Source organism: Bombus fervidus, chromosome 15 (genome assembly GCF_041682495.2).
Source record: "Bombus fervidus isolate BK054 chromosome 15, iyBomFerv1, whole genome shotgun sequence".
Lineage (NCBI taxonomy): Eukaryota > Metazoa > Arthropoda > Insecta > Hymenoptera > Apidae > Bombus > Bombus fervidus.
Window position 1 is genome coordinate 7,556,807 of NC_091531.1, and position 27,548 is coordinate 7,584,354.

Sequence of the window (27,548 nt, forward strand, 5' to 3'; positions counted from 1 at the left end):
TACTGGAACACGGATACACATAAAATTATTTTATATATTAAATATTCCAAGAAATACTACATTTTGAATATTTTATGTATGTTTGCATAATATGTGCATTCTGTACATTTTGTCTTTTCCAATAATGCATAAATATTCGCATTCTAATACACTAAAACAATAGGGTGATTATTTTTGCTTTTTGAGACAAAATCAGATTTAAACAATGACTTGCAGGGCTGTTTTAGTTATACTGAATATCAACAGATAGCGTACAAATCGACATAAAATTGTAAATTAAGTATGACAGCTTGGATTAATAAAGTTAAATTATTATAATCTGGGATCGTCCTTGGATAAAATCAGATTACAATTGATGTAACATGGTTACATATCATAAAATTTCGATCATATATTATAATTATGCCTACTATATTTATGTTCTACGAAAATACGAGCAATATGTTAAAATTTGTGTAATATCTAAATAAAATAAAATATACGGGACTGTACGAGGTCTAACAAGTTCTACATTAATAAATTTGCAATAATCTAGTGTTACACACATTTAAAAACTTTAGACTTTCAATTCATTTACCTTTCCAAAATCATCCATTCGTCATATTGCATCTAACCTCCATGATTTTCGTATTATTCAATAATAGTCGCATTAATTATAATTTTTTCTTTTTGAATTGTTTCCCTTTTGGATTGAAATATAATTTGGTATAACAAACTTGGAACAGGAAGGTTGTTTGTTATTGAACTTCCGCGCCACAATGACGCGTTCACTACGCGTTCTGCAAGTTGCTGACCAGAGGTTAGGTCCACTGTAATATCCAGCCATAATATAAATAAATTTTAATGATGTATCGCTGACTGTTGCAAGTGACAAGGGGGGAACGGGGCAAGAATGTTGTCATTTTTACGAAAAATTTCACTGGGGGGAAAGATAAGAGATGGTGTGCCGACGAACGACGAAATGGAGGCTGTTGAAGGATATCTGGATGCGAAAACCCAAAGTTTGATCTCGCAATCTGACACTGAGTTAAAAGAGTCCGTTTATGGCAAGTTCATATTATAAATTGAATACAAATGAACCGATTAGAATTCTCATTGAACCAATTTATATTGATTATTAATAACAGTTTCTATAGAAGCCCTTGTTTAACCAAAAGTTGTAAACAAGTTAGTAACAGTACACCTATTTAATGACTAAAAATTTTGCTAAAAATTAAGCATCATTGACATTACATATTTTGTACTTGCAGTTGTATAAATTTCATGTATAAAGTTATTTGTTGTTTTTTCTTTAATTAATCAGAAGATGAGTAACATATTTTAATGCAAAAGGATTTACTAGCAATCCATTTATTTTATCAAAACTTATGGAACTTAAAATCACAGATTTGTTAAGGACAATCAAGGATCCAGAGAAACCACAAACGTTGGAGCAATTGGACGTTGTTTATGAAGACTGTGTTGAGATTTTGAAGAAAACTCCCAAAGGAGTTTCTGTAATTCGCATTGAATTCAATCCAACAGTGCCCCATTGTTCTCTGGCAACATTGATTGGCTTATGCATTAGAGTGAAACTAGAGCGTCATTTAGTAGCCCTTTTTAAACTAGATATATACATTAGGAAAGGTGCACACTCTACAGAACAAGAAAGTGAGTACAATCAATCATTTCATATATAACAATTACCAATTTATCTTAGTGTATATTAAATGTTTTATATTTCAGTAAATAAACAAATAAACGATAAGGAAAGAATTGCAGCTGCCATGGAAAATCCTAACTTGAGAGAATTGGTGGAGAAATGTATTCAAGAAGAAGAGTGAAAGCCTAGCTTTTTTGTGGTGCATGGGTTTCATTAGGTTCAATACTGCTCATCTATAGTGGATTATCTTCATAGAATATTAGTATATATAATGAGGAAGACACAAACACAACCTTCACTTTAGTACAAGAGAATGTACTAAAAAAACACATTTACTGAGGATTCTAGTGAATACAAATACAATTCTATATTTAATTGTACAAAGTTAATGATGCTATAAATATATGTATAGCACGGTTCTATAGTTACTCTAAATGTGACATTTTATACACGTATTACAAATCTTGAATAACAATAGAAATCAATTACTATAAGTTCAATTGTACATATACTTGATATAAAAACATTTTTTATTCAATAACCAATTTCCATCGGTAATACGATATTACAGTAACAATACTAAAAATGATTCAAATTGTTGTAAATTCTGTAGTAAATATACTTTGTATAAGAATTCCTTCCATTTTATTCAACAATTGATTCCATTATCTTTTATTCCTAAAAATAATCAAAATAATCCAAATGTTATAAAAATTCCTATAAATTTAATAGTAAGTATACTTCTTTCATTCAAAAACAAATTCCCAATATATTCTAATACTAAAAATAATCCAAATATCCTGCTCATTGTAAATATATTTGAAAATATTCTTACTCTATTTAAAAATCAACACCTAGAATTGGATAGAATTTAAGTATAAAGATAATCCAAATGTGACAAGAATTCCTATAAATTGCAAACATCCTTGGTTCACCATTCTTTCTTCATTAAAAAATCATATTAATACTAGAAGTAATCCAAATAGCAATAGATACGTTCATCAATGAAACCTAACGAGTCTGAGCAAAGCTAAACAGCGGAAGGACAATTCCTTAAGGAGAATCCAATTACCAGCTACGGATTGCAACGCGAGAAAAACGAATTCTAGCTCCGAAAGAGTTCGAGGAAGCTCACACGAGTAACGGGCAGGAGGGAAGCGACCGGTGAGAGGTGCCGGGACAAGATGGGAATTATCCAGGGCCCCTTTCAGGCCCCCGGAGATGCTCCCCAGACACACTCGAGTGGGAAGAATCTGGGTTACTCGAGCCAGAAGGGAATGTGGGCCGGCTATATACCGGTTGCCTGCTCGTACATCGCAGTTCATTCTTCTTTCTCGTCGCGATCGACAAGTCGTAGACGAGTTTAAGTACGTTCCCCATTGGCCTAAGCGAAACCAAACTAATACCAATTTATATATACGGAGCCCACGAAAGAAGTTCTAGTTATACTCTTTCGTATCTTAGTATTTTTATTGATAATTTACTCCTGTCATTGACTTTTTGGGTAGAAGATCGTCAAGGGTGAACAAAGGTCAACAAAGTGTCCAGAGGAAGATTCCCTTTAGGTAAGTGCACCTGGAGAAATCGAAAGCGACTTCGTGAATCGAACGGTCGCGTTGCTTGACCCGCGCTATGACTCTCCGAGCTTTCTCTTCGATGGTCCTATCTTCTAACTGATTTTCGCGCGTTTCGTCGCGCGCATTATGCCCGCAGTGATGGTACGTGACGGTTCATTGCGAGTTCAACTATCATCAATTCTCATTGCTTTCACCTTTTAATAAAAATCTTGGTGAATGTATCGTCCCATGTATTTAGAATGTTACTGAATTGTAAAATAAAGTCAATAAAATTCTATAATTTTGAACGTATATAAGTTGAAAATAGTATTGTAGAATTATGCAATATAGCAAATAAATAGCATAGTAGAAATACAATAAAATAATTGTAGTAAAATTATAGTTTGATAAATTCATTTTAACTAATTATCAAATAATCATCTAGTATGTGATTGTTTAGAATTTAGAATTTTCGAGATTCTAATAATGACGCTTCAAAATTTAAATTTTTCATTTAAAAGATTTCTAATGTTATGATAATAAAAATATAAGCTTTATCACTAAGTAATGACATAATAAATGATTATTTAATTAAATAAAAAATAAAAATTATTTTTTGTCATAATATAAAATTTTGGGGAGAGAAGTTTGGACAAATTCGGTGCGTCATTGTTCGAACCTCGAAATATGTTAGGTTAGCTAAAATAAGATATTGTTTACCAAAATTGTCGTGGAAAATTTTTGTATGATATTACGTAATGAAATTAGCAAAGCCTAATTTGCGATTCAGTTCTTTGTTCCGATATCAAATTAAAGCCTCCATTTTAGCAAACAAAAGCGTACATAATTGATACCTTCTTAATTAACGACGCACTCTCAATTACCTTTACTTAATGATTTATGCTCAATTAGCTATTTCACAGTTTTTCATACATACCTCATAATATTGTTCTCGAACCTTTTAACCAAATTCACACTATGTATGAGATTCTGCTCATTAATTCTCACGCTTTCCATATATATATATATATATGCATAGTTTAAGAACAAGAAATTTAGCTAATAAGTACTAATTATATCTTCTTTGTTCTTTGAATTCAAACGTAAAAGTTATTAACAAAGAATTTTACTGTTCATTTTTTATTCTCTAAGAAGAAAAATTTCTGCATTATCTTTGGCTATCGTTGCTTGCCTCATCTGAGATTTTAGGTAAACACGTTTGTTTTGAAGATCACTCACTTTCTCTGTGATTCGTGAGAGGCGATGGGGTTTATCTTTGCGAAGGTATATACTTTCCTTGCGTAAGATTTCCACAAGTCTACGCAACGATGCAACTTGTGGAACACGTGAAGTATTACTTCGGCCGGGAATTCATTACGATATCCTCCGTAAAAGGAGAAAAAAGAAGCAAACCAGCTTTTACGCTCGCGATTTCCATCACGAAACCACTTGTCTGACTGAATCGAAGAGAAATTCTCTTCCTCATTGAACACGCTAAGCAAAAGTTTCTGAATTAAAGATCAATTTTTTTCCTAAACTAATACTTTCTTATTGAACCGTCCATATATGATAGCTTACATAAAAATGTTTTCAAAAATTATTTTTCAAATGTTAAAAAATGCTTTATATAATAATAATGCTTATATTAATAATAGAAGAATATTGTTAAATTACATTAGAAATGAATGTTTAAATTTTTACCGTTTCCATTCTTTAATGTAATTCAAAATAATTAAAAAATGGCAATTAGTCTATCAGAAAGTTGAAAAAATATTATAAGACTACTTAAAAATTGTTTGATGCATTAACTGCTCATTTTAAGTCATTCTAAATTACATTAAAAAATAAATGTTCCAGTTACAGCTTTATTTCTTTCTTAATGTAATAATTTTAATGTAATTTGAAATAATTGAGAATTTACAATTAATGCACGAACAAATTTAAATCATTGTAAATTACATTAAGAAAAGAAATAAAGATGTAAATGGAACAGGTGTCACCGGTGACCCACATGTCATTAAGAACGCATTTGCATAAGCATGGTTTTAACACACAAGTGAGAATACCTCTGCGTATGTTGACGTTGAGTATATGGGCACCCGTCGATGAATCCATAATTTCGTTCGACATACAGTATACATATACTACCAAAAATTCATGCACAAACGAAACATGTCACAAAGAAATGGAACACGGATGAAATAACGATCCTCGATCGATCTGGATCGGGCGAAAGTCGAAATTGAAGCGGCACCGATTTTCTTCATCCTCTTTCTTTATTCGAACGCATTGGCACGCTCCTGTCTCGTTTTTGTATCGTTGTACTCGTCCCGAATACGCGTATGCAGCGGGCTTACAGACAGACGAGGAGCCGTTAAGAAAGACGTAGAGCACACAGACGACCACGTAAACCGGACGATATAAAGCCGGCCAGATAACGGTTCCACGAGCATATACGCGGATACAAAATAAAGCCACGATCTCTCCCTCTTTCTCTTCCTCTATTACCAACGTGCTTCTCACCCTTTAACTAGAGACTAACTTACACCTAACCCTTAAAATACATAAAAATATTAAACAATAATGCGAAAAATATAACTATAAGAATCTCAATGAAATTTTTAAAAATATTATCTTGTATGGTTAAATATAAAAGTTGCAAAAAATATTGGCATTGGTATTTATGTACAAATTAAGTACAAACTAGATCCAACTATATATTATATTATTTGAAATGTAGAAGTCGATTAAAAACATTCTTTATTAATGATATATATTTTTTGCCACATTTTTTTGTGATTAGATAGATCAGTGTGGCAGGAATTAAAAAGTGAAAAATGCACATAATATTTGATGTAATATCAAATATCAAATATGTGTATGGTACTCTGAAATAAATCCCTGCTTAGATTTCATTTCTATGCACAGAATGCACACATGAAATATCCAAAGTAAAATAAATATTCTAATAGATAAAAAAAATCTCTGCTAAGGTTTCATTTTTTTTATTGTGTTCGTAAAGATATGGATTTCCATGAACATCCTCATAATTAGTAGATTCGTAGAATTAATTCGTAAAATTTCTTAATCTCTACGTGACAGGATAGCAATACAATTCTTGCGCAATAGATAAAAAAACATTCTGTCGAAAGCCTCATCCTGTATGTCGAGTCCGTTTAACACCTTGCTTCCGGAGAATCCTCAACGAAAGCGTAGGGTCGTTTAATCGTAAGCCGCAATCGATAAAGTGATTTATGCATCGGTCACAACTCGTTTCTTCATCTCAAAACTCTAATTAGTGCAGTTCGTAACTTTCACATATAATTATTTTGTTGCTTAGTATTAAAACAGGAGGATTCAAATCTTATCAAGGTAAATCTGCAGAAATTCATGAGGAGATGACTGGAAAGCTGTATTGCGTCAAATAATCATTGAAATGACTCTTATAATTCAATTAATCAAATATTACCTCTAACTGAGTATTATGCAAATTTGCAAGACTGGTGACCTTTTATGAATACATATATTATATGCATTACATGAAACACAGGTTTAAAACAAATCTGAATATGTACATAGAAACTACAAAATACTTAGAGCAAGTATATATTTCATAGAAATTATAAAAGTATTTAAATAAACAGTTATTTATATTTAAAATTATTATACTAATCTTTTACCAAATATATCTTTGCAATAAGTACCTTGAAATTTCATACATCTTCAGATTGATTTCCAATTTTACCAGTACAATCATGGCAATCGTGCCTCATTACAGTCCTAATGGAATTTCAAAATGTAATGTTAATTATGTAATACGTACAATACATACATACATGTGTTCTATGGTAAAATTGAAAAACTTTTGTGAGTGATTGTACATTAAAATTTCCTCTTCTGCGGTCAAGGATCGTTTTATACACGAAGTTTCTTAGTTATTTAGTTTATAATTGAATTATCTCTTCCGGGACAGCATTAACATTTCTTCAATCCAGGTGAATGACCGCTGACACTAATTTTTAGCGAAAGCCACGCCATTAAGTGCGGAGCTTCATTAAGTCCGCAGCGGCGTGGAATCCTAAATAAGAATCATTGTTATTCAATATGATAATCGAATACGAACTACTTAACGCAATGGCGGTACATTAACTACTTCAATTATATGAATTATGAAATGGAAAGTACACTGATTGCAAAAGTAAATATAATTATATTTTAACATGAAAATGAGCAACTTCCTTCTCATTAAGTCATAAACTCCCATCTTAAGGAATTAATCTTCTCTGAATGGTCGCTTCCCGGTAGATTTTTTGCTGATAAAAAGATTATAAAACGTAGAAACTATTTAATTTTTGTGTATGTGTTTTATTCAAAACACCAAATAGCTAATATCGGTATTATGCAAGATAGAGATCACATCTGCTACATTCTCAAATTTCTAAACAGACTATATTTCTGCTTACTATTGATAATGATATTAGATCTGCTATTAGAAACCAATAGTGTCTCTGTATTAAAACAGAGATGGCTACATGTATATGTACATGTGCAAAATGAAAACAGGAGACTGTAATAGAGATGATTAACAGCATTGCGTTTGAATCACCTGTGCAATTTAAAACACATTATTTGAATGTAGCGCGACTTTTGAATTCTTTCAAAACCACCCAAAGTAACATGGCAATTATCAAATTAACTTTGATTCTGTAGAAGTTAGATTTATCTAGCTAATGTATTTTATGTGTGTAAAACAGAAATCAACCCAATTCCCAGCAGTTTCCATAGTGTCACCAATCTGCATACTTAGAAACTATCATATTAAGCACAAGGAGTTTAAAGTTCTCATATCTTCTTCTAGTTGTTTGTCAAGTTGTCAGTATAGATAACGATCTCACGATCTTCGTGAAATTATGTTTCTTCGTACTATCTACATTCTAAGAAACGTCATCTCTTACGTTACAGAACGTTATTGAGATAATTGCTTCATATTCAGATAGCCAGTGCAGCTATTAATTGCGGATCGTCCGACGTTTTGTTTTGTCGCGAGGACGATTTAGAAAGTTGCAACAAGGCAATAAAGGCCTCGAGGAAAGTCGGCGGCACGCCACAAAAAAATAAAGACCTGTTGCAAAATCCTCCAGCATTTTTCTTCATCGTCGTCGTGAGAGATCCTTTCCTCCTTCGTAGCTCATAATTCACCGTTGAAAAGTCTCCTTTCACCCTCGACAAAGATTCGTTCCCAAGAAACTTTTACTCGCTAGGCATCCAACGCTAGAAACCATGTTTTCCTGGAACATTCGCTATCTGTTATTTTTCCATTAAACGAGGTCGCCTCGGATGTTGAACTTCTTGAATATAATATCTTTTCTTTAATTGGATGTTAGGCGCTTCTCAAGTAGAAAATTACTTGGATTATTATATCAAGTATAGAGATCTGATTGTTTTTTCTTCTTTTGTCCAGGAGCAACAAATATGAGGGCGATATGGTTGATGTTGGTTCTCGTCGCCGTTGTGGTGAATGCTCAACGCCGACTGGCCCTGCCTGATCCACGAAGCTGTGCTAATCGTTAGTGTTCATTAACCATAATACATCTTATTTTAATATTTTTACTGTAACATAATAGATGATTATTTAAATATTATTTCAGGGGTACGACATGCTACTTATAGGGACGCTAGAGGTGTTGCACATTCATACTTCTTCAGTTGGGAGCACCAACCGACTAGAAGCCTTGAAGTAGACTGGCTAGATTCACGTAATATCTGTCGCAGACACTGTATGGATGCAGTTTCTCTTGAAACGCCACAAGAAAATGAATTTATCAAACAGCGACTAGCAAGAGGTTAATTATAAAAGAGAATGTTATTCTCATTATGTTTACATTTTGAAGTTTTCTTCATTTCTATCTTTATGTAGGGAATGTAAGGTATATTTGGACATCTGGACGTAAATGCAACTTCAATGGCTGTGATAGACCAGATCTCCAACCGCAAAATATTAATGGATGGTTCTGGTCAGGTTCTGGAGCTAAGATTGGTCCCACCACACAGCGTAACTCTGGAGATTGGAGTCACACTGGTGGATATGGCCAAGCACAACCTGATAATCGTGAAGCTGCTCAGGTAATTTATTTTTGTATTTTCTTTTTTTCAATTTTTTCTTTTGTTTTGCGTTTTTGATAGTTTTATAATACATGGAATTATGTTACAGGGTAACGACGAGTCTTGTTTGTCGATCCTGAATAACTTTTACAATGACGGTATCAAATGGCACGATGTAGCCTGTCATCATAGGAAACCATTTGTCTGCGAAGACAGCGACGAACTTTTGAATTTCGTGCTTTCCAGAAACCCTGGCATTCGCCTTTAAAAGCTTCTTTTTATAGCTTCTGTGAATTCTTGAATGTTCAGTACCTAAGATCTCTTAATCAACCAAGAATAGGAAGGAACTTTTCTATTTCTTGATTTTTAATTTATATGTTATTATGTATCCATTATAATTAAAAACTAAATTAAATCTCTTCGTTCATTCACAATTGTATTCTAATGAATTTATATCCTTGAAATCAATTGAATTAAAATTTTATCGATTAGATATTAAACAATCAAGAATTACATTAGATTTAGATTAACTAGAAGCTGCATATATCTAAGTTTAACTTTTGTACCCTTTTTCTATACAAAATAAAAAGCATTTGCCAATAAATTTAAAATTGTCCCTTTTTGTCCTTGAAAAGTAACACAGTTTTGAATTTTTAAAAAACCTTTATTTTATCCTGTAGTACCTCGCAATTTACACCTTTAAAGCATATTTCCTTGGAGGGAAAGCAAATTGTTTACGGATTTCTTTCAAAGTCTTTCTGTTAGCTTGGTAAGGCGTCAAAGCTCTCCTAAGAGCTCTAGTTTTCTTTGGCCTCAGATCCAAAGGCTTGTACTTGTGATTTTTGTACAATAAACGCAAGTTTTCCTTCTGTTTCTGATGCATAATAATGTATACCCTAGCTATTGCCTTCCTCACCACTCGGCTGAAATACAAACAAAACAAAAATAAAAATATTAACTCATTCAAATAATTTTTTAATCGTTTAAAACACTGAATACTGCTTTTAAGTATATTAATTAAAGATATAAATAAAAACTTATTTTCTGTAAAATTGAGTTGAATTATATATATCTTACGAATGTAGAAGCTATATTAAATTACTACGTTGATTTTATGGTAATTAAATTTTTAACTAAAATTAAATTTTGAGGTAAAGTAATAGAGGTTTTATATAAAATATATACATACATTTTCGAAAGTTTAGATGCAGCACCACCAGTAACTTTTGCCACACGAAGATTTGTCAACTCGGTTTTGAGCTCTTCCAGCTGCTTGAGCAACTCATTTTTGTCTTTTGTCCTCAGATCAGTACACTTAACCTTACCCTGAAACAACACAACACTGCTCTTTAAATTGCACTTTTACATATTTCGATAATTTCGGCATTCGACACATGTTTCTTTTGATGCTGTTGCAAATGAAAACATAAATTTATAATATCTCCCTAATACTGATTTTCAATTGAAACGAAGCAACATTCAATTTAGTTAATTAACATGTTCAAAACATAACTAACATACAAAAAACGAGTGATTAAGCGAAAAATTTTTATTTAAAAATAAAATGTTAAATATCTTGTTAAAGGATTGAGAGGTTATGCGCACGTTTGTCATCAAACGCGATTCCGTTAACAAAAATGTTAAGATATCTTTGCAAAATCGCAATGGAAAATACTATAATCAAATAACTAAGTAACAATTATGAAGGATGTTTTAAACAAAAAGAGATTTCCACCAATTCACTAACCATCTTGCGATTACTCCTCTTCAACGGAAAAAGGAAACAAGGAAGAAGATCATGAACCAATAAGAGACATTACTACATGTCTCTAGCGAATAAGTATCGTACTGCGATCTTAGCGTCCTCTATTTCCTGTATTTTACTATATTTGAAGTCTTCGTCATCTTCCGCAGTGTTGCAAAGATTTTTCAGATTTGAATAGGATTTTCCAGGTTATGTGTGAAGAATTAAAGAACTTAAAAGAATATTTTCGATAAAAATTATGGCAATATAAACAGAGATTAAAATGTGATTGTGTTAAGTGATTTATTATTGCAAAATATTAGTACTGATATTAATATACTTGTTATTATATTTTCGTATATGTAATATCAGATCTGATAATACAAAAATGATACATACATACAACATAGCATTATCTTTTGTTTACTGTCAGTAGAGATTTTTAATCACATTTCCTCGTCTTTGAGAAATATTGTTATTTAACCTTTTTCATTTAACAATGAATTTTGAGAACGATACGCAGAAAGTTCGACGTTTACTTTTGGATGAAGCTCTTGCAAAGGTAGGTTTAAAATGAAGAAACAAAAGAATTCATTAAACAATTAACTCTTTATTTAACTTGTTCTGTCACAAATCTAAAATTAATTATCTTGATAAAATATTTCACAATATAATTGTGTAAATTGCAAATAATTATGTATTAAAAAAATGTGTAATATTTTTTAAGGGAATCCAACAAAACGAGGAACAGTGCAAAATATGGACAACTTATAAGAAAGGCCACCAGAAAGTTGCAGAAACGTTAAAAACTTTCCAGAAGGAATTATATGTAAACTGTACGGTGCCAATTGGAAAACGAGCACTAATGAAAGGCAAATTGATTCACACAAATGAAATACTTGCCTGCTTGGGTGATGGATACTTCGCAAAGTATAGTGCTTCAGGTGCAGCTGCCCTTTGTGAAAGAAGAATACAAAGTATGATCAATATATTGTGAAATAGCAATAATCTATTAATAATTAGAATTTAATAAATGATAGTTGTAAAATTTTCTTCTAGAATCTGAAGAAATGCTAAAGAGCTTAAACAAGGAAAGAGATTTGTATGAAACTAGGATGATGATGATAGAAAGCGATCTTTTTGAAGATTATGCTGGTGGAGAAGTTGTGGAATATTGGAATGAAGATCAAATTACAGAATGGAAGAGTAATTATTCTCATCTCTTCTGTATGAATAGATTTATATATGTATCTAAATATCCTTTAATTTTTCTTACAGAAAAACACAGAGAAAGGGAAAGAGAGTATCATCAGAAATTAGCCAAACTTAGGCAGGAAGACAGGAAAAAGATAGAGACAGAAGATGATTTATTTAATAGGCTCGATCAGCTTGAAATTGAAGAAGAATTAGCAGATGAATTAAATAGGTACATTTATAAACACTCTAATTTCTCTAATTCCTGAAATTTCGAATTTTCTTTAATGTTATTCTCATTAATAGATTAGGAGATGAAGCATATGAACTTTTTGGAGTAGAAGAATTGGAAGAAGGACAATGTTATTATGAATCTGAAAGTTCCTCTTATAGTGAAGAAGAAGAAAAAGAAGATGATTCTAAGGATAATAACAAACAAGTTCCTGATTCTGATACATATCAACACAAAGTCGAAACTTGTAAAGTTAAGAAATTGGTTTCATTCGCAGAACCAGAAGATCTTTCAAGAAAAGAAAAAGAAAATTTGATGAAAGAAAAGGAGAAAGGATGTGAAGACATGGTAGATTTTAAAGAAGATATTCTTCAGATAGAATTCACTCACTCTAAAAATAAATCGGTTACAAAATCGAATGGAGATTCGATAGAAACACCTGCAGATATTTATAGATTATTTTCTAAACCTAAATCTATCTTGAAAAGATCACCAAATGATTTGCCTCCTGAGCAGTCTGTTCCACCAGAATATAGCACAGAAGACGAGGGTGAAGAAGATGAGGACACTGTTAAACCTTCAGTTTATGAAATTGTAATTCATAAAAAATATATACAATCTTTTAATATACAAATCTGCTTTATAATAGTAATATGAAATGATGGAAATATTTTTATAATTTTTAGGTAGTGAAGGATGTCAAAGAGAAGGACATGTTAGAAGATACAAAGGGAGCTTTAGAAAAGATGGAAAAGAGTACCAATACTAGGCTTGCTAGTAAATTCAAACGAGAACGTCAACGAAGACAGTGACACATATAGCATTAAATAATTGTTTTGATATTTTTTTTCTATAACAATCTTTAAAATACTTTATTAATTTAAAGTTATTAATTTTTTATTAGGAATATATAATTATTCAAGAGCATATAATAGTTATTCAATCTGAGGAACATAAAAAGTGTAACTTCAGAATGGATTAATGAAGAAATTATTTTTCATTTTTAACCTTCAGATCTATCTTGATATATTGTAAATGTTCATTTACGATAGGAAATTGCGACATTTTTGTTAAAATACTAATTACTGTGATGATACACTTGGAGAGGCAAATATATATTACCAACTTTCTATAGTCCAGGGTCTAGATAGGATATTGATAGGATCTAATTCAAATTTGGCGCTGTTTGCTTCTATTGTGGTTAGCTAATAATGAATTTCGTAACATAAGTACGTAGTTAGTAATGATCACGTTCTCTTGTTAGGTAAGATTACTTTTATAATTTCGTATAATCTTTCTAAACTGTAATAACCTTAAATAGTGAAAGTGCAGAATAAAACTTTGCATGAAAAGGATTATATAATGTTGTGATTTGAACACTCCCTGAAAGAGAGGAATAGAAAATAATTTACATTTGCATTAATTAAATATTACAAGTGACTATGTATGAAACAATTGATTTTTTATTGGGAATGGTCAATAAGATGTTAATACATTTGGTTGAAATTGCTGTTACTTTATTAAGATTGCTGTTGATTTTGTATTATTTGTCTTTTCTTTCTCTTTTGAAGCATGCAAATATAGGAATGTAAAATATAGAAATGTAGAATGTATGAATATAAAAAATGCGGAAATATGTACAAATTCGACAATGTAAAAGCTTAGAAATGAAAAATTTTAGAGCTTCCGTTTCACAATCCCACAATATCAAGACAAGTTATCTTACATAATTTCATACTGGTAGATAGTATCCTAATTTGGCACGAATTAGAAAATTAATCTTGAACCACAGTCGACTTGATATTGACATTATCTAGCATTGTTTTTTTCACGCTATTCACGTCCTTCATTATACGTTATTCGCGCCTCCGTAATTGCTACGATATATTGACATTCCTTGGAAGAAGAAGCTCGAGAACAATCTTGAGTACAAATTTCGTAAACATTACGAAAGATATCATACATCAGATACTATTACTAGTATAAACTTATAGTAGAAACTCTGATTATCTTAAAAAAGTTCTAAAAATTTTTTGTAGTATATTCCTGACAAAAAAATCTCATATTAATCTCATATTAATTTCATCCTATATTATTTATATATTATTATTTTTAAAGTTAAATAGGATATACATGTGTGAATAAAAAAAGAATAGAATAAGTGAAAATTTTACAAAAAGTGAGGAGTTGATACATTCGGCTTCTGAGAAGCTCGCGATTCCTTTCGATTCATCTTTACGTAAAACTGACTTGAAAGTGCTTAAGCACTTTTATATGCATCCTTGATTTACTTTCGATCTCGATGTCAGATCGAAGGGGTCGCGTGACGCCAACTATGATGAAATAATGGACTTTTTGTTAGGCGCCCACTGGGATGATGCCTTTTCTTCGTCCAGTTAATTCATTATTCACATCACGCTGTTTCACAACGAGATATGGTAACATCAAACCATATACATATAGAGGAGAGAAAGAGGAGATCGGTCAAATTGTGCTGAAGGATGCGTTGCGTAAAATTGAAATGAATTTAGAGCATCCTTTGAGCGGATAATGACCTTGTCTATCATGCTTCAGAGAGAAAAAGATTATCTAAATAGATCGTCTGCAGAATCCTTTTTAATCGTCTGGAGAAAGTAGGAAGATCCTATAGCATTTGTATCATGTTTTATCTTCTTATTGTCTACGTATAAATTCTACTATGATATCTGAAGAATCCTGAAAATGGAGAAATATGATTAACATAAAAAGCTGAATCATAATTTATATAATTTTACTAAATTAAAAATCTTAATCTCATTTAATAGGAAAAAAATTGTAAATCTTTTATATTCCATTTCTGTAAATAATTAATTTCCTATCATTCATTACATATATGCTACCAGGGATCATGATAACAAAGATATATAATATCAAATAGTATAAATTATAAATCATAAATTAGAATAAAATATAAATTATAATAATACCAGAAGGTAATGTTTCTTTTTATAGAATTTCTTAACAAAGATAATGCAAATTTGTACGTTACGTAATAAGGGTGGGATCAAACAATTTTTTAGTGAAACAATGAAGTGGCAACTTTTCGGTAACTAGAGCACGAATTACCCCGAAATCTTCTAAGAATTGTTAATTAAGCAAATAGTCCCTAGAGGGAGCATGTGTTTATCGCAACGCAATTGTTTCCGTTCACGTAACGGCGAACAATCAGGGAAAGGTTACGAAAGGAATCGAAAGTGAGAATTCGCACACTAAATAAACAATAAACCGGTCTTGATTAGGTTTATTTGACTCATTGATCCGAGAGATTAGATCGTAAGCTCATGATTACGCCTATTGTCCTAAACAAGATTAACGATTATTATTAATTTCGTTGCGTTTGCCTAACTTTTCAAAGAGGTCCTAGGACATGAAAAACTGTTCTCAGTTGTTTGACTGGTGAATGACTTAATTAATTACCACTTTTCGATGTTATTCTATAATTTCGAAGAAAATTGCTAATATTTATCTATTCATACTCACATGTCAAGTAAAATTTCACGCCTTAGAAATTGTAACTATAACTAGTAGAATGTAAAACTATTATGATTGTGGATTTATTACTTCGTTGGACCAACCATTTATAGAACTGCATTGTCCGACCCTTCAATTAGGTTAATAATGTGCACTCCCAGAGTATACCACCATGGGAGGCATCCCATAAATCACTCAAATTAGTACCATCATATTTATTACTAATAAATTATTAGATTTTCTTTCTGGTAATCTCGATAAACTGAAACAAGACTATAAATATTGCTTGAATGAACCAGATAAATAAAATGTCATCATTCACCGGTTGAGAAGAAGCAGGATTCAACGGAGATGAATTACGAAACGTGATTATTCACAGTAATGTAATAACATAGTCGCATAGGTGAAATGACCAGTTCGAAAGATGATTTTAACGCCATTCAAATACGGAGGATACTTTCTAAATAGGGCCGCGTGCCGATCTTGTCCCATCCAGCGTTCGTTTGCGTTACACATTTGCGTTAAACACAAACTCGTGCCATTCCTTGACACGCGTCGTTGCGTGTATAATATTATTGACCAAGATTATGGACACTCGCGGAGATGCGTTGCGGTCTGTCGACGATGGAATAAATAAATCTCCCTCTGTACTCTGACGCAACTTCGATTGTCTTCACGGAGTAGCAAACACTCTATCAAAATATTTTTTTTTTGGCGTGTCAGGTATATAAGATGGAGATATAAAGCATTTCATTAGTATTCATACTAATATTATTGGTACTAATATTAATATTTAACAGTAATACTAATTTTAAACTACAGTAGAGATTAGTTTTAATATTAATAATCTTTAATCTGATGAATATCAAATTAAAAGAATGTAACAGGTGCAACGAGACTACGACCACATAAATGTTAACTATCAGTACATACTTTGCACATTCATTTATCTATTTATGCACTTCAGCTATTCATTTCTTCTATCTTTAAATTTTTCAAATATTGATAAGTATTGAATTTTTCTATAAACATAACTGAAGCTAAATTTGATTAATTCATGACTTGTAAATAACGTTCGAAAATAGCTGGTCATATTAGTATGGTACCGCTTATTATACTGACATTTGGTACCTCTTTTAAATATCAGTAATTACCTTAATTAGCTACTTTCATAACCAACTGATCATCAGCATCATATACTCCAATCTAATCCTCGACCATCAGTCACTCTTAATTTTTCCTCCTTCTAATCCATTTCATAAATCAACTCGATAGAAGAAACCGGTACAGATCAGATCAAGTTCGCGACGTCAACCTCGACCCCGACTTTTTCCTGATGCGTGCACATACTTCTTTAAAATTCCAGATCCTCGACACTACAATACCTTCAATTTACCAAAGATAGAATACGAATGAAATCATTTCACCGGTTCTCCTTATATTAAACCAACATAACCTAAAATTGTGCGTCATTCCTTAGTATGGTATGAGGATATGGGAAGAAAATTTAGAGAAGTGTTACGCCACAAGATTAAGAGGATGGACAATGGTCCTGTGTCTTAATTAAGGCCCGATTGGCTAATTAGTCCTGATGTTAGATCCGCTGGAAGGCTGTGTCCCACGCGGTGAAGTAATCAGCTTTCTCCGCTCTGGAAGACGCGTTCCTCTCATACAGTAGCGCCGCCCCAAAATCGCACATGCCAGACACCTGAAACAATGGGAAATAAAGCGCGGGCTTTCCACACGGTTGGCGTTCCTATGTGAACTGGAGTACAAGGGGAGACCCCCAGTTTTATACACGGGGGGATATCCACGCGGATCATCCTCGTACTGGAGAAGGATCCGTGCCCGACAGGAAATGAATCTTTGTAGGCGTAGGCGAGCTCTCTATATAAGCCAGCTATAACGCAAAACGTCACTATAATTCAGCATTCCGCACGGTGCTTCAGTTTTCTGAATATCTTCCGACAGTATGGATAGAGTGGTGCGACAGGTAATCAGGAAATTCACCGAGGAGTGGAATTTTTGTTGGTGCTGGTGCTATTCCGCTTCGCGAGTTCCGTTGTCGTTGACACGTGAGGAGTGATCTCAGGGACGCATTGGGTGGTCTTACAGATCTGTTGGTGGAGAATTTTGCTGATCAATGGATTTGGTAATAGTGGACGTTTTTGCTTTGAATGAGATATTGGCGGTGAATAGTTGATCAAGGAAAGATAATCTTTCCTATAATTTGATCACTTCAATTTTTTTAAGCCTAAAATTTTTTAAAACTTATGTTTAAAGATTTATATTTTAGATTTTTTTTAAGTTTCAGAATTCAAAATTTTGCTTAATATCGTTTTTTAATATTTAGTTGTTTTAATTGCAATTGACAATTTTTTTTAGTTCGATTTAGTTTTTTAAATTCAAAACAAAAATTGTTCAATTCTTAAACCTCCAAATTTTTAATTTTCTAAATTGTAAATATACGGATTTTGAGATATTTTATAACTTTAGCATATTGACAAGTGTTCCTATTAAGAAGACTGCAAGATAATTAATTAATAATGTACTCTTAGGCAATATTATTTAATCCACAAATTAGCAAATTGCATGTAAAATTAACGTTAAATGCTTGTGGCAGTATTCCATGGAAATCCTCAATCTTCTGAGCCTGTAATAATTCCCTTTAAGATAACCTAAATTACAATCCTTTGCTCTTCTTGTCCATAATTACCTACTTTCACATGGTTCACCAATTTTCCTATCCTTAGCACTTGTGAATAGCATAAAATATTTAATTATTATTTTCTTTCATAAAATTACGAACACTTCCATAAACTAATTTTACTTACCGTCGGTTTGGTCAATTAATCTATCAAGCGTCAAGGCTGCGTTAACATATTTTATTTTTAAATCTTTTATATCTTCAATTTTCAAAATTTCAAATTTTTAGATCTTCAAATTTATTATTGTAAAAGAATATTGAATTCAAGTAGTTTTTACGCATTATTCCACAGTTTGTTCTTTAATGGTTTAATTACAACCTAACTTAAAACGCCATAACTTCTAAATGTCCACTTATATATGAATGTACACTCCACTAATTTCATCAACCATCCCTTTTAAAAACCGAGTTTCTCTTAAATTCCAATGTAATCAATTTCAAGTTTTGAAACTAGTTTCTAGATCTAACGTATAAAAATTTAAAGAAAAATGAAAGTTTCTTCATTTTCCTAACCGCAAATATTGCAAGTGCAATTTACTAACCCCAAGTGGTTCGACCACCGTTGACGCTGCTTCAATGGAGTGGGAGAAAATGATCTGGGCGCCCAGTTGGGATGAATAGTTAGATCAACGTCATCTTACGCGATCAGTACTCCCTAGTGCGTGAAGTGTAGTGGTTGTCAGGCGCAGTTGGACGTTGTATGGCTCATTTTGTAGATACACAGTAGGCTGTTGCATTTCATTATGTAAGTGCACTTGGTCCCGTGTAATCATCTCCGTTAATGCGGCGCAGGCACGTACGCTTTACACGGGAATATAAATAACAACATATGCGTTTCGCAACCGGTTCTACGTGCAACTATTCTAACCTCGCGTTAAATGACATCACGCACATACACGCTTGGCTGCAACTACAGCTTGTTACGAAAATCGGTGTCCCAGAGGGCGCTATAAAGATCTTAAACGTGAAGATTCAAGTTAAAATCCGAGATCCAATGTTGATACATTTTTAGCTTGATGTTGATCAAGATATCGTGATCTTGTTTCATGATTTCACTGAAATTTAAGCGAAGATAATTTTAATTTATTGCATTAATGAAATTTGAACTATTGGATTAGTTGTAAAATTATTGAATTAATTAAATTTTAATTATTTGTATTTCTTATTTTGTAGTGACATGAGAATGTTTAATACAAAATAATTTTTGTTAATGTATTAGAGTAGAGATTCGTTCATCGTGTATGTAGGTTAATTTTCTTACAATTAATATCTAATAACTTCATGCGCATATAAGGCATATTATACACGACAGATAATCAGCTTTTATAATTAGCTATCTAGAAAGACTTTTCTCCTTTTTGTCTTTTACGTTATGTAGTAAACAATGGTACCCTTCGCCGTATAAATCATTGTCGATTTTTACTTCTTAACGATGTATTTTAGAAAAAAGTTATAGAACATTGTGGAATGTTAATATGAGGTCATTATAATATAATGATATATTAATAAACATAGTAATAACTGATTTTGAAAAATTAAGCCATTTTCCAAAAATTATTGTAATAATATATATACATACGTGCCGGATTGCTCAATCATTTGACTCATCAGAATAATAGCAGATAAAGAATTCCTTTGTTTGTAAGAAAATGAGATAAATATAACTAGAATAATCTTTCATATCCTGGGTAGTCAATTAAAAGTGAATTCCATCAACTTTCTCGTACAATGGAATTGAAAATTCCATTTCCAATATTTCTGATTGTGTCATCTATAATAACCAGAACTGAAGAAAAATCCTTGAACGAAAATATAATTATTGTAGAGAATTTTAAAAAATTATAAAGAGCATTAAAAGTGTTATGTAACAAACTTGTAACAATTTGATTAATTTAAAATAATAATAAAAACAATTACAAGAATTTCACAATTTTAATGAATTATAAATATAATCAATGGTTTGAAAATTTGGAAATAATAGATAGTTTAAAGATGAACATTTTTACCCAATAAACTTCTATCCAATTATACTTTATTTTTAACAAAAAGGAAAATGTATACTTCGAACATCGCGCCTCAGAAAATTGTATAGCGGGCTGCCTGATGTTAGGCGTTTAACTCCTTTATCGTTAAAGCTCCATTACTTGGAAAACAGAGCAAAATAGGACATATTTTCATTGAACGAAAAGTGTCTCATTTATTATCCTCTATAATATGTTACTCAATTAACCTATAATCCTGAAAAATTTTATTATTTATTAATTCTTTAATAGAATATGTAACATCTCTTGGAATTTAAAAAATCATTTCACAGATATAATTAAGTCACTGTTGACTTATTCATGAACGAAAGTTACATTTCTTATTTCACATCCGGATGAATTTGGGCCCAATATTCTGTTATTACATTGTTCAGTACACAATACAGCGAGCGTGACTGGTGGTCTGCGTGAGTTTGAAAAATTTGTTTCCTTGTAAAAGGATATATATATGTAACAAGACGACTCTTTAACGAGAACTTGTTGTAGTCCAACGGAATACAGTCTAATTCCTTCGTTTTCATCTTTCTTCTTCCTCTCCCGCAATCGCGCTTAATCTGACGCTGATTTTGAACGAGATGTGACATGACGCAACGTTTCCCTCTCTTTTGCGCACTCGGAGGCTTTCTCACGACAGAAACGGGAGGAAAACGCTGGCTCACGACTCCAATTTCTCGCCTACGCAACGTGAGCTGCCTTGATCATCTCGCGCTTTCGACGCGACGCATCTGTTCTATGCCTGGGAATCTGTCTGATACCTTTCGAATTAATTATTCCTCCGCGCTACTCCTTTATTATGCTGTTAACGCTATGCGTAGTGATTATCATGAGAGAATAGCAACTTGATAATATTATTGACAATATTATTATTAGCAATATTTTAGTATTTAAGAATCAATAATTAGGTCAATGCCGTTTTATTGAGATTTGAGACACTGATAGGTTTTTATGTTTTCAGATAGATTTCCGAAGGTTACCTTAAAATATTCATTTACCTTTAGACTTTTGAAACGAACCATAAAACATAGTCACTGACAATGAGTACTCTTACTCACTAGTTACAGTAATCTTTAACGTATAATCCACAAATATCAGTAGATCTCTGAAGTAATTCTTGAGGTGTATCCTATAAATATTCCTCAGTGTCCGATGCGATTAACTAGGCCTTAATTTCCAGTTAACTCTCGCCCTCATGGTGAGCATAGGAATTGTGCAATGTGAACCACCATTGAATACCCAATACGGTGTCCCAGGGAATTATGCTGGAAGCAACAACAACCATGGAACATCTGGTGGAAATGGTCTTGGTAATCATCATTACGACAATGGGAACGATAATGATTACGTCGATCAGGTAAGGCGCAACTGTGATCTAAAATAAATCAATCTACACCCCTTGTAAAATTCTACTAACCATAAATCATCAATCTGAATTCTGTCAAAATCGTAGAACGATGGTTAGATATACATAAGATAGTTGGTATAATTTATTTATTGCTTGCCATTTAAGATCTCTTCTTTTGTGCATCTAACGATCACGATTGCTTAAACTTAATTACCTTCTTCTTGGGCTGGTTTCAGAACAAGGAACAATTCGCTGTTGCGATAGAAACTAAATTACGTTCTCTTCAACGATTGATGCTACCCTAAGGAAATTCATTTTGGTGTTAGAAACACTGCATTATTCTGAGAAATTGCTGTATCAAACAATAACGGATTTTTTAGGATATTCCTTGATATTGAAAACAGTTTTGTTTGATATAATAACGTAATGACATAATTCAATATAACGAAGAATTACAAAAATATAAGTATTATATCAAAAGTAAAAAATAAAATTTCTGTTCAGTGTATTAATATTTCAATAACATTGTGGAGATTATGGAGAATACAAAAAATAATAAAAAAAAAAAAATGTAGGAAGAAAGTTGAAAAATGGGATCTGTTTTTAACAAGATATTACTTACCAGTTAATTGAAGAGATAACACAAAGGAAAGTGATCTTGAACGATTTAGTTCACTAAACCGTGTTACTCATTGATCCATTCATTCTGCATTTCCGCCATACTGTTTCATAGTAGAGGCAAGGGTTGCAATAGATGAATAGATCTGGGTTAACGCTGATTCTACAAGTAACATTGAACTTTGTCGAGCACTCAATGCACGATCTGCTTACGTAAATGTAGAATGGATCGACCGGACATCGATTTTGCACTTTAGTTTTAGCCAGATAGCATCTCTTCTCTTTCCCTTCGTTATCTTCTATCGTAATATCCTGAAAGTTCAAAATGATTACTTATTAGAATTTGTAAAATTTTTATTATTATTTTATAATACAAAAGTTAATTGTTCAAAATTTATAAAACTTATATGTATCGTAATTTCATCTTCAATTAATTTTTATTTATTTATTAATCTCCTATGGTAATCGTCTATTTCAACTGTAACAAGAGAAGAATTATCGTAGAATCATTTAAAGGAGATCTCAGACCACTCGCTTCGCAGCGCTATTACGGGAATTTATGTTCTTCATAAGCACTTCAACTTCGTTGCGACAGAGAACAATAACCACTCCTCGAGTCGCTGCAACACCGATGAAATTACATTAACACGTGCGGTTATAACGTTGCAAAGCAATATATATAACATCCCTTATATAGGTGACCAAAATGGCTACGCATATCCTACAAGTGTCCAATAGAATTTAAAGCCTTGGTACTTCAAATACATTAGCATGAATTTCAACCCAGAAATATCCCTAAAATTTTCATTTCCCTAGAAAAAGTTTTTCGATTAAAAATGCTTCCCTTAAAAATTTAGAAGAATATAACGTCCTTATTAAAGATAAAATTATAACATATATAAATTTTACAAGGTTTGATTATGACTTACTATATTTATTATGTATGTATTATACTATATTTGTATATAATACCGTAACGCGTCTTATAACGTGAGATTGATAGTCCAGGAGAGAAGAGATGATGTATGCACGTGATGGGACAGGATAACATACTATGGTAGTTGGATCCTTCTAGACGACCATAAGATGAACAGCACGTGATTGTTGGAATCGTTGCTCTACGCACTCGATGGGTAAATGAGTTTATCATGTATGAAATCAGGAATGCTGGTTGGCATAACTTTCTGCGGGCTCTAATGGAGGATAAGCGTTGGCGAGTTAAAGAGAACGCAGAACAAATGCACTCGCATTGGTTGAAAATACTGAAACAAATCTTTCACCAAGGAGATGATACGTCTGGGAGGATTTTGGATTAAATTGTATAAAGAGATACACAACAGGAGAATTTTCTGAAGTGAAGATATTATTTCGAGGAATTAAAGGAGAATTTTTTCTAAATACGGATGATTTAGAAAAAGATAATTTACGAAAAGAATATTTAAAATAAAAAAACGTTCCATAAAAAGTGAAAAGATATTTCATAAAAAAATATTCCACAGAGAGATAATGTATATAATAAATATTTCAACACAGAAACAATCTAATCTAACAAAGTATTTCATAAAATGACAAAAATAATAATTATATTAAGAAAGAATATCTTCAGCATCTACTTATAATAAAAATAACTTCAACGAAGAGGAAACAGGAAACTGTGCCCATGGCACTATTCCAGGTTCTGGAAATGGTACGTGGGCACCGGAATCCCTGTGTTCCACCATGAAATGTTACACATTCATCCGGTTATGTAGCATGACGTAAACTTAGTCTGATGTAACAATATTAATAGGATGAACCGCGACCGTAGGCATCATCCGTAGCAAATCGTTACTGCCGATTAGCTAATCATCTTAAGAATCTAAACGATCCGGTTATGTGCATTTGCGCGGTTCTAGCCGCGGGGTCGAACGGCCTGGCGCGAGCCAGATTAAATCACAGTCGCCTTCCTCCTTTTGTTGTTCTTCTTCAGTCATTTCATCTGTACCACTTCTCCTTAGAAGAAAGTTCAGCCACTTGGTGTAACCACTTACATGGTGTAATTCCGAGCATTTACAATACATCCTTTTTTTTTCTTATACAAGTTAAATACAGTATTAAAACAATTTGATAGTTGTTGTGTGAATAACTATGAACACTTTAACTTCTTGAATAACCATAAATGATAGCTTATACTGAGTCTGCGGTTAGAAAATTTAAATTAATTATTAGTGTAATGATGGGAGTAATAAAATAATAATAATAATCTAGAAAAGTTACTAGGAAAATAATACATAATAATATAGGGAAATATCATAATGAGAATAACAATCTAAGAAATACTGAAATTATAATAATCTTCTACATGTGTATTTATAGTGAACCAAAGAGGTTTCAAAGAAATATTACATTGGCAATAATAATAAACATAATTGTCACATAATGGAAATATATCAATTTGAGAAAGTATTTAGACAATTAGGTATCAGCATCTCAAGGATTAGTGTAATAATAGTAATTCAAAGAGATGATACAATTGACAAATCATAAGTTACTATACCAGTTAAAGTGTAACACTTTCTAATGTCTTCTTCACATGTTGCATTCACTTAGAAGAATCTATTGTTCCACATCAATCACAAAAATTATCTAGAAAATCAAAAGGAAAGTGATGATGAAACTGGTTAAAATTATTATATAAGCAAAAATTATTGGAATTATTTATCATCTAAACAGAAAAATAAGATTACATAAAAAGAATATAATAAACAGTTCCAACCACTCTAATGGCATCTTCATGTTATCAAGCAACATAGGGAAGACAATAGTCTAATAATGAAATCATTGAATTAGGTTAGGAAAACATTCAAAGCGGCGATCTGAGAAGCCACTTTAATAGAAAGTCCGACAACAGAATCTGTGATCGGCACCTAACATGCAAATAAAGCTCGTGCGTGCACAATAGAGATTATAGAGTATAACGTCTCCATTGTTTATGCGTTACTGTAATTATTGAGATATCATTAATCAAAAGTTGACCTAGAATTAAATTACTAACTAAAAATAAGATACAAAATCTTCAACATCAGATTTTATTCTACTACTTACATGTTTATAAAAAAATAACTTCCCTAAATCTCGAAATTTTATGCATATAGTATGTTTTAAAAGAAAAGATAAATCGAGATGAAAGAATAATGATGATAGAAAGTTAGGTTTGTAGCAATAAAGTTTCAAAGATACGGATTTTGGCATCTATGGACAGCAATACACTTTGTCCTAATATTTTCGTAGTTTTCTTATTTAAAATATTACTCTCTTCTTCATTGACCTATAGTTATGAAATGTTTTGTATAATTATATGCCATTGGTATCATCAACGGTATCGAAGGATATTTGAGAATAATTCTATTTCACTTTTACTATTAGTATCATGTTAAGAAGAATACAAACATCGTTTCAGCCAATGTCCTACGAATTCGGATATGCAGTGAAAGACCAAGCAACCGGAAATGATTTTGGCAGACGCGAGAGCAGTGATGGGGAAACTGTAAGAGGAGAATATAGAGTTCAGTTACCAGATGGCAGGACACAAATTGTGACTTACACTGCTGATTGGAGGACAGGTTTTCATGCAGATGTAAGATACGAGGGTACACCAACCTATCCTGATCAGTACAACACTCAGAACAATGGTTATAATAATAATAATAATAATAACCAGGGTGGTGGCCAAGGTTTTGGCTTCCATGGTAATAATGGAGGTGGAGGATACAACGCAGGCAATTTAGGTAATTTATGATTCCCCAGGTATACAGCTGTTAATAATTAGAGGGTTATTACCCAAACGAGTCTATTGGATAGTTCATAATATTATTTAAGAATCATATAATTTGTGTTCTTACTATAAATATTATTTTATCCTTTAGAAATAATAAAGATGTACATATTTTACCTTAATATATGTTGAGTTCTCAATTGATAATTAATTAAAATGAATTATGGAACTCTGACAGGTGTCTGACTATAATCCATTTTTATGGGAAGACCGGTAGCTGGAAGAGTTAATTAAAACTAATTGTTATATTTTGTGGTTGAAGGTAATAATGGAGGCTACAATTACCAAGCACCAAGTGGAAGTTTCAACAATGGTAACAATTATCCCTACCGATTTGGTTCCAACTCGTTGGACAACAGTTATAACAACTTTGGAGCTCGCAATAACTATAATACGCGGACTCCATCGACGACGTACGGGCCAGCCTTTAAGAAGTGACTTTAGTACAATTCCTATTGTTAGCATAGGATAAGAAGCGTCCGTCCTGTAAGATTAGCAATTTTGTAATAAAAACTATTTTATCTTTTTATATTTGTGTTTTCCAAATTTTCTAATACAATCCCTTATCGTTATAAAAGATACCAGAAAACTAAAAAAAGAATCTGATAATAATAATAACAATAACAAAAAATATTGAAATACGTAAAAAATAAGTAACACGGTATGAAAAATATTATAATAGCAAAAATAATTGAAATAATGAAAGCATTAAAAATATTACAGAACATTTGAGAAATTAATGCTCGTACAATGAAAGGTACGTAACATAAATGAATCTGAAGCAGTCCCAAAGCAGATGCGATCAATATAGGAAATCCAAATAACTGCTGTCTATCCAAGAGCTTCGTTGATTATATAAATAATATTACTTTACCGTAACTGATTGTATAATTACTGATTTTCTCACAGTTGGTGAAATCGCACATTAATCGAGTTCGCGTCATGCTGATGTATCGAATAGGTAGGAAGAACGAAACCTGATTGAAAAATGTTTCATTTCTCGCAGAAAAAAATAATCTGGATACGTTTTGAGAAGCATCCGTAA

General features: G+C 32.0%; 5 protein-coding genes and 2 long non-coding RNA genes across 15 annotated transcripts; 4 read left to right on the plus strand and 3 right to left on the minus strand.

The window, feature by feature from the left end:
- The first annotated feature begins 777 nt into the window (after nucleotides 1-777).
- Nucleotides 778-2,276, plus strand: Galla-1 (cytosolic iron-sulfur assembly component galla-1). The gene is made up of 3 exons (XM_072018234.1): nucleotides 778-1,046; nucleotides 1,387-1,650; nucleotides 1,726-2,276. The coding sequence occupies exons 1-3, from the start codon at nucleotides 893-895 to the stop codon at nucleotides 1,821-1,823; spliced, it is 516 nt and encodes a 171-aa protein (XP_071874335.1). The 5' UTR covers nucleotides 778-892; the 3' UTR covers nucleotides 1,824-2,276.
- Nucleotides 2,277-2,946: 670 nt separating this feature from the next.
- Ctl5 (C-type lectin 5) lies at nucleotides 2,947-9,904 on the plus strand. Its single transcript, XM_072018233.1, has 5 exons — nucleotides 2,947-3,207; nucleotides 8,660-8,764; nucleotides 8,847-9,041; nucleotides 9,116-9,321; nucleotides 9,410-9,904. Exons 2-5 carry the CDS (start codon nucleotides 8,671-8,673, stop codon nucleotides 9,566-9,568), a joined length of 654 nt encoding a protein of 217 aa, XP_071874334.1. The 5' UTR covers nucleotides 2,947-3,207; nucleotides 8,660-8,670; the 3' UTR covers nucleotides 9,569-9,904.
- Nucleotides 9,905-9,943: 39 nt separating this feature from the next.
- On the minus strand, nucleotides 9,944-11,199 carry Rpl35 (ribosomal protein L35). Its single transcript, XM_072018239.1, has 3 exons — nucleotides 11,048-11,199; nucleotides 10,490-10,626; nucleotides 9,944-10,223 (listed from the first exon to the last, which is right to left on the minus strand). Exons 1-3 carry the CDS (start codon nucleotides 11,048-11,050, stop codon nucleotides 9,992-9,994), a joined length of 372 nt encoding a protein of 123 aa, XP_071874340.1. The 5' UTR covers nucleotides 11,051-11,199; the 3' UTR covers nucleotides 9,944-9,991.
- Nucleotides 11,200-11,432: 233 nt separating this feature from the next.
- Uri (unconventional prefoldin RPB5 interactor) lies at nucleotides 11,433-13,976 on the plus strand. Its single transcript, XM_072018224.1, has 6 exons — nucleotides 11,433-11,606; nucleotides 11,772-12,021; nucleotides 12,104-12,250; nucleotides 12,323-12,470; nucleotides 12,545-13,064; nucleotides 13,157-13,976. Exons 1-6 carry the CDS (start codon nucleotides 11,544-11,546, stop codon nucleotides 13,280-13,282), a joined length of 1,254 nt encoding a protein of 417 aa, XP_071874325.1. The 5' UTR covers nucleotides 11,433-11,543; the 3' UTR covers nucleotides 13,283-13,976.
- A 561-nt stretch (nucleotides 13,977-14,537) lies between these two features.
- Nucleotides 14,538-19,370, minus strand: LOC139995084 (uncharacterized). Of its 4 annotated transcripts, XR_011801854.1 has the most exons (3): nucleotides 19,230-19,360; nucleotides 15,990-17,688; nucleotides 14,538-15,185 (listed from the first exon to the last, which is right to left on the minus strand). It is a non-coding gene; the product is annotated as an uncharacterized lncRNA (long non-coding RNA). The 4 variants fall into 4 exon arrangements; XR_011801855.1 differs by lacking the exon at nucleotides 14,538-15,185 and having other exon boundaries at nucleotides 15,449-18,097; nucleotides 19,230-19,370; XR_011801853.1 differs by lacking the exon at nucleotides 14,538-15,185 and having other exon boundaries at nucleotides 15,449-17,688.
- On the plus strand, nucleotides 17,683-27,032 carry LOC139995078 (uncharacterized). Of its 4 annotated transcripts, none has more exons than XM_072018230.1 (4): nucleotides 17,683-17,973; nucleotides 21,904-22,080; nucleotides 26,129-26,456; nucleotides 26,766-27,032. In XM_072018230.1, exons 1-4 carry the CDS (start codon nucleotides 17,953-17,955, stop codon nucleotides 26,939-26,941), a joined length of 702 nt encoding a protein of 233 aa, XP_071874331.1. In that variant the 5' UTR covers nucleotides 17,683-17,952; the 3' UTR covers nucleotides 26,942-27,032. The 4 variants fall into 4 exon arrangements, with proteins under 4 accessions (XP_071874331.1, XP_071874332.1, XP_071874333.1 ...); XM_072018231.1 differs by lacking the exon at nucleotides 17,683-17,973 and adding an exon at nucleotides 18,000-18,132; XM_072018232.1 differs by lacking the exon at nucleotides 17,683-17,973 and adding an exon at nucleotides 19,307-19,432.
- Nucleotides 20,673-26,129, minus strand: LOC139995083 (uncharacterized). 3 transcript variants are annotated; one of them, XR_011801852.1, is made up of 5 exons: nucleotides 25,445-26,129; nucleotides 22,694-25,314; nucleotides 22,286-22,372; nucleotides 21,782-21,988; nucleotides 20,673-21,703 (listed from the first exon to the last, which is right to left on the minus strand). It is a non-coding gene; the product is annotated as an uncharacterized lncRNA (long non-coding RNA). The 3 variants fall into 3 exon arrangements; XR_011801851.1 differs by having other exon boundaries at nucleotides 22,694-23,001; nucleotides 23,218-26,129; XR_011801850.1 differs by having other exon boundaries at nucleotides 22,694-26,129.
- Nucleotides 27,033-27,548: the final 516 nt, after the last annotated feature.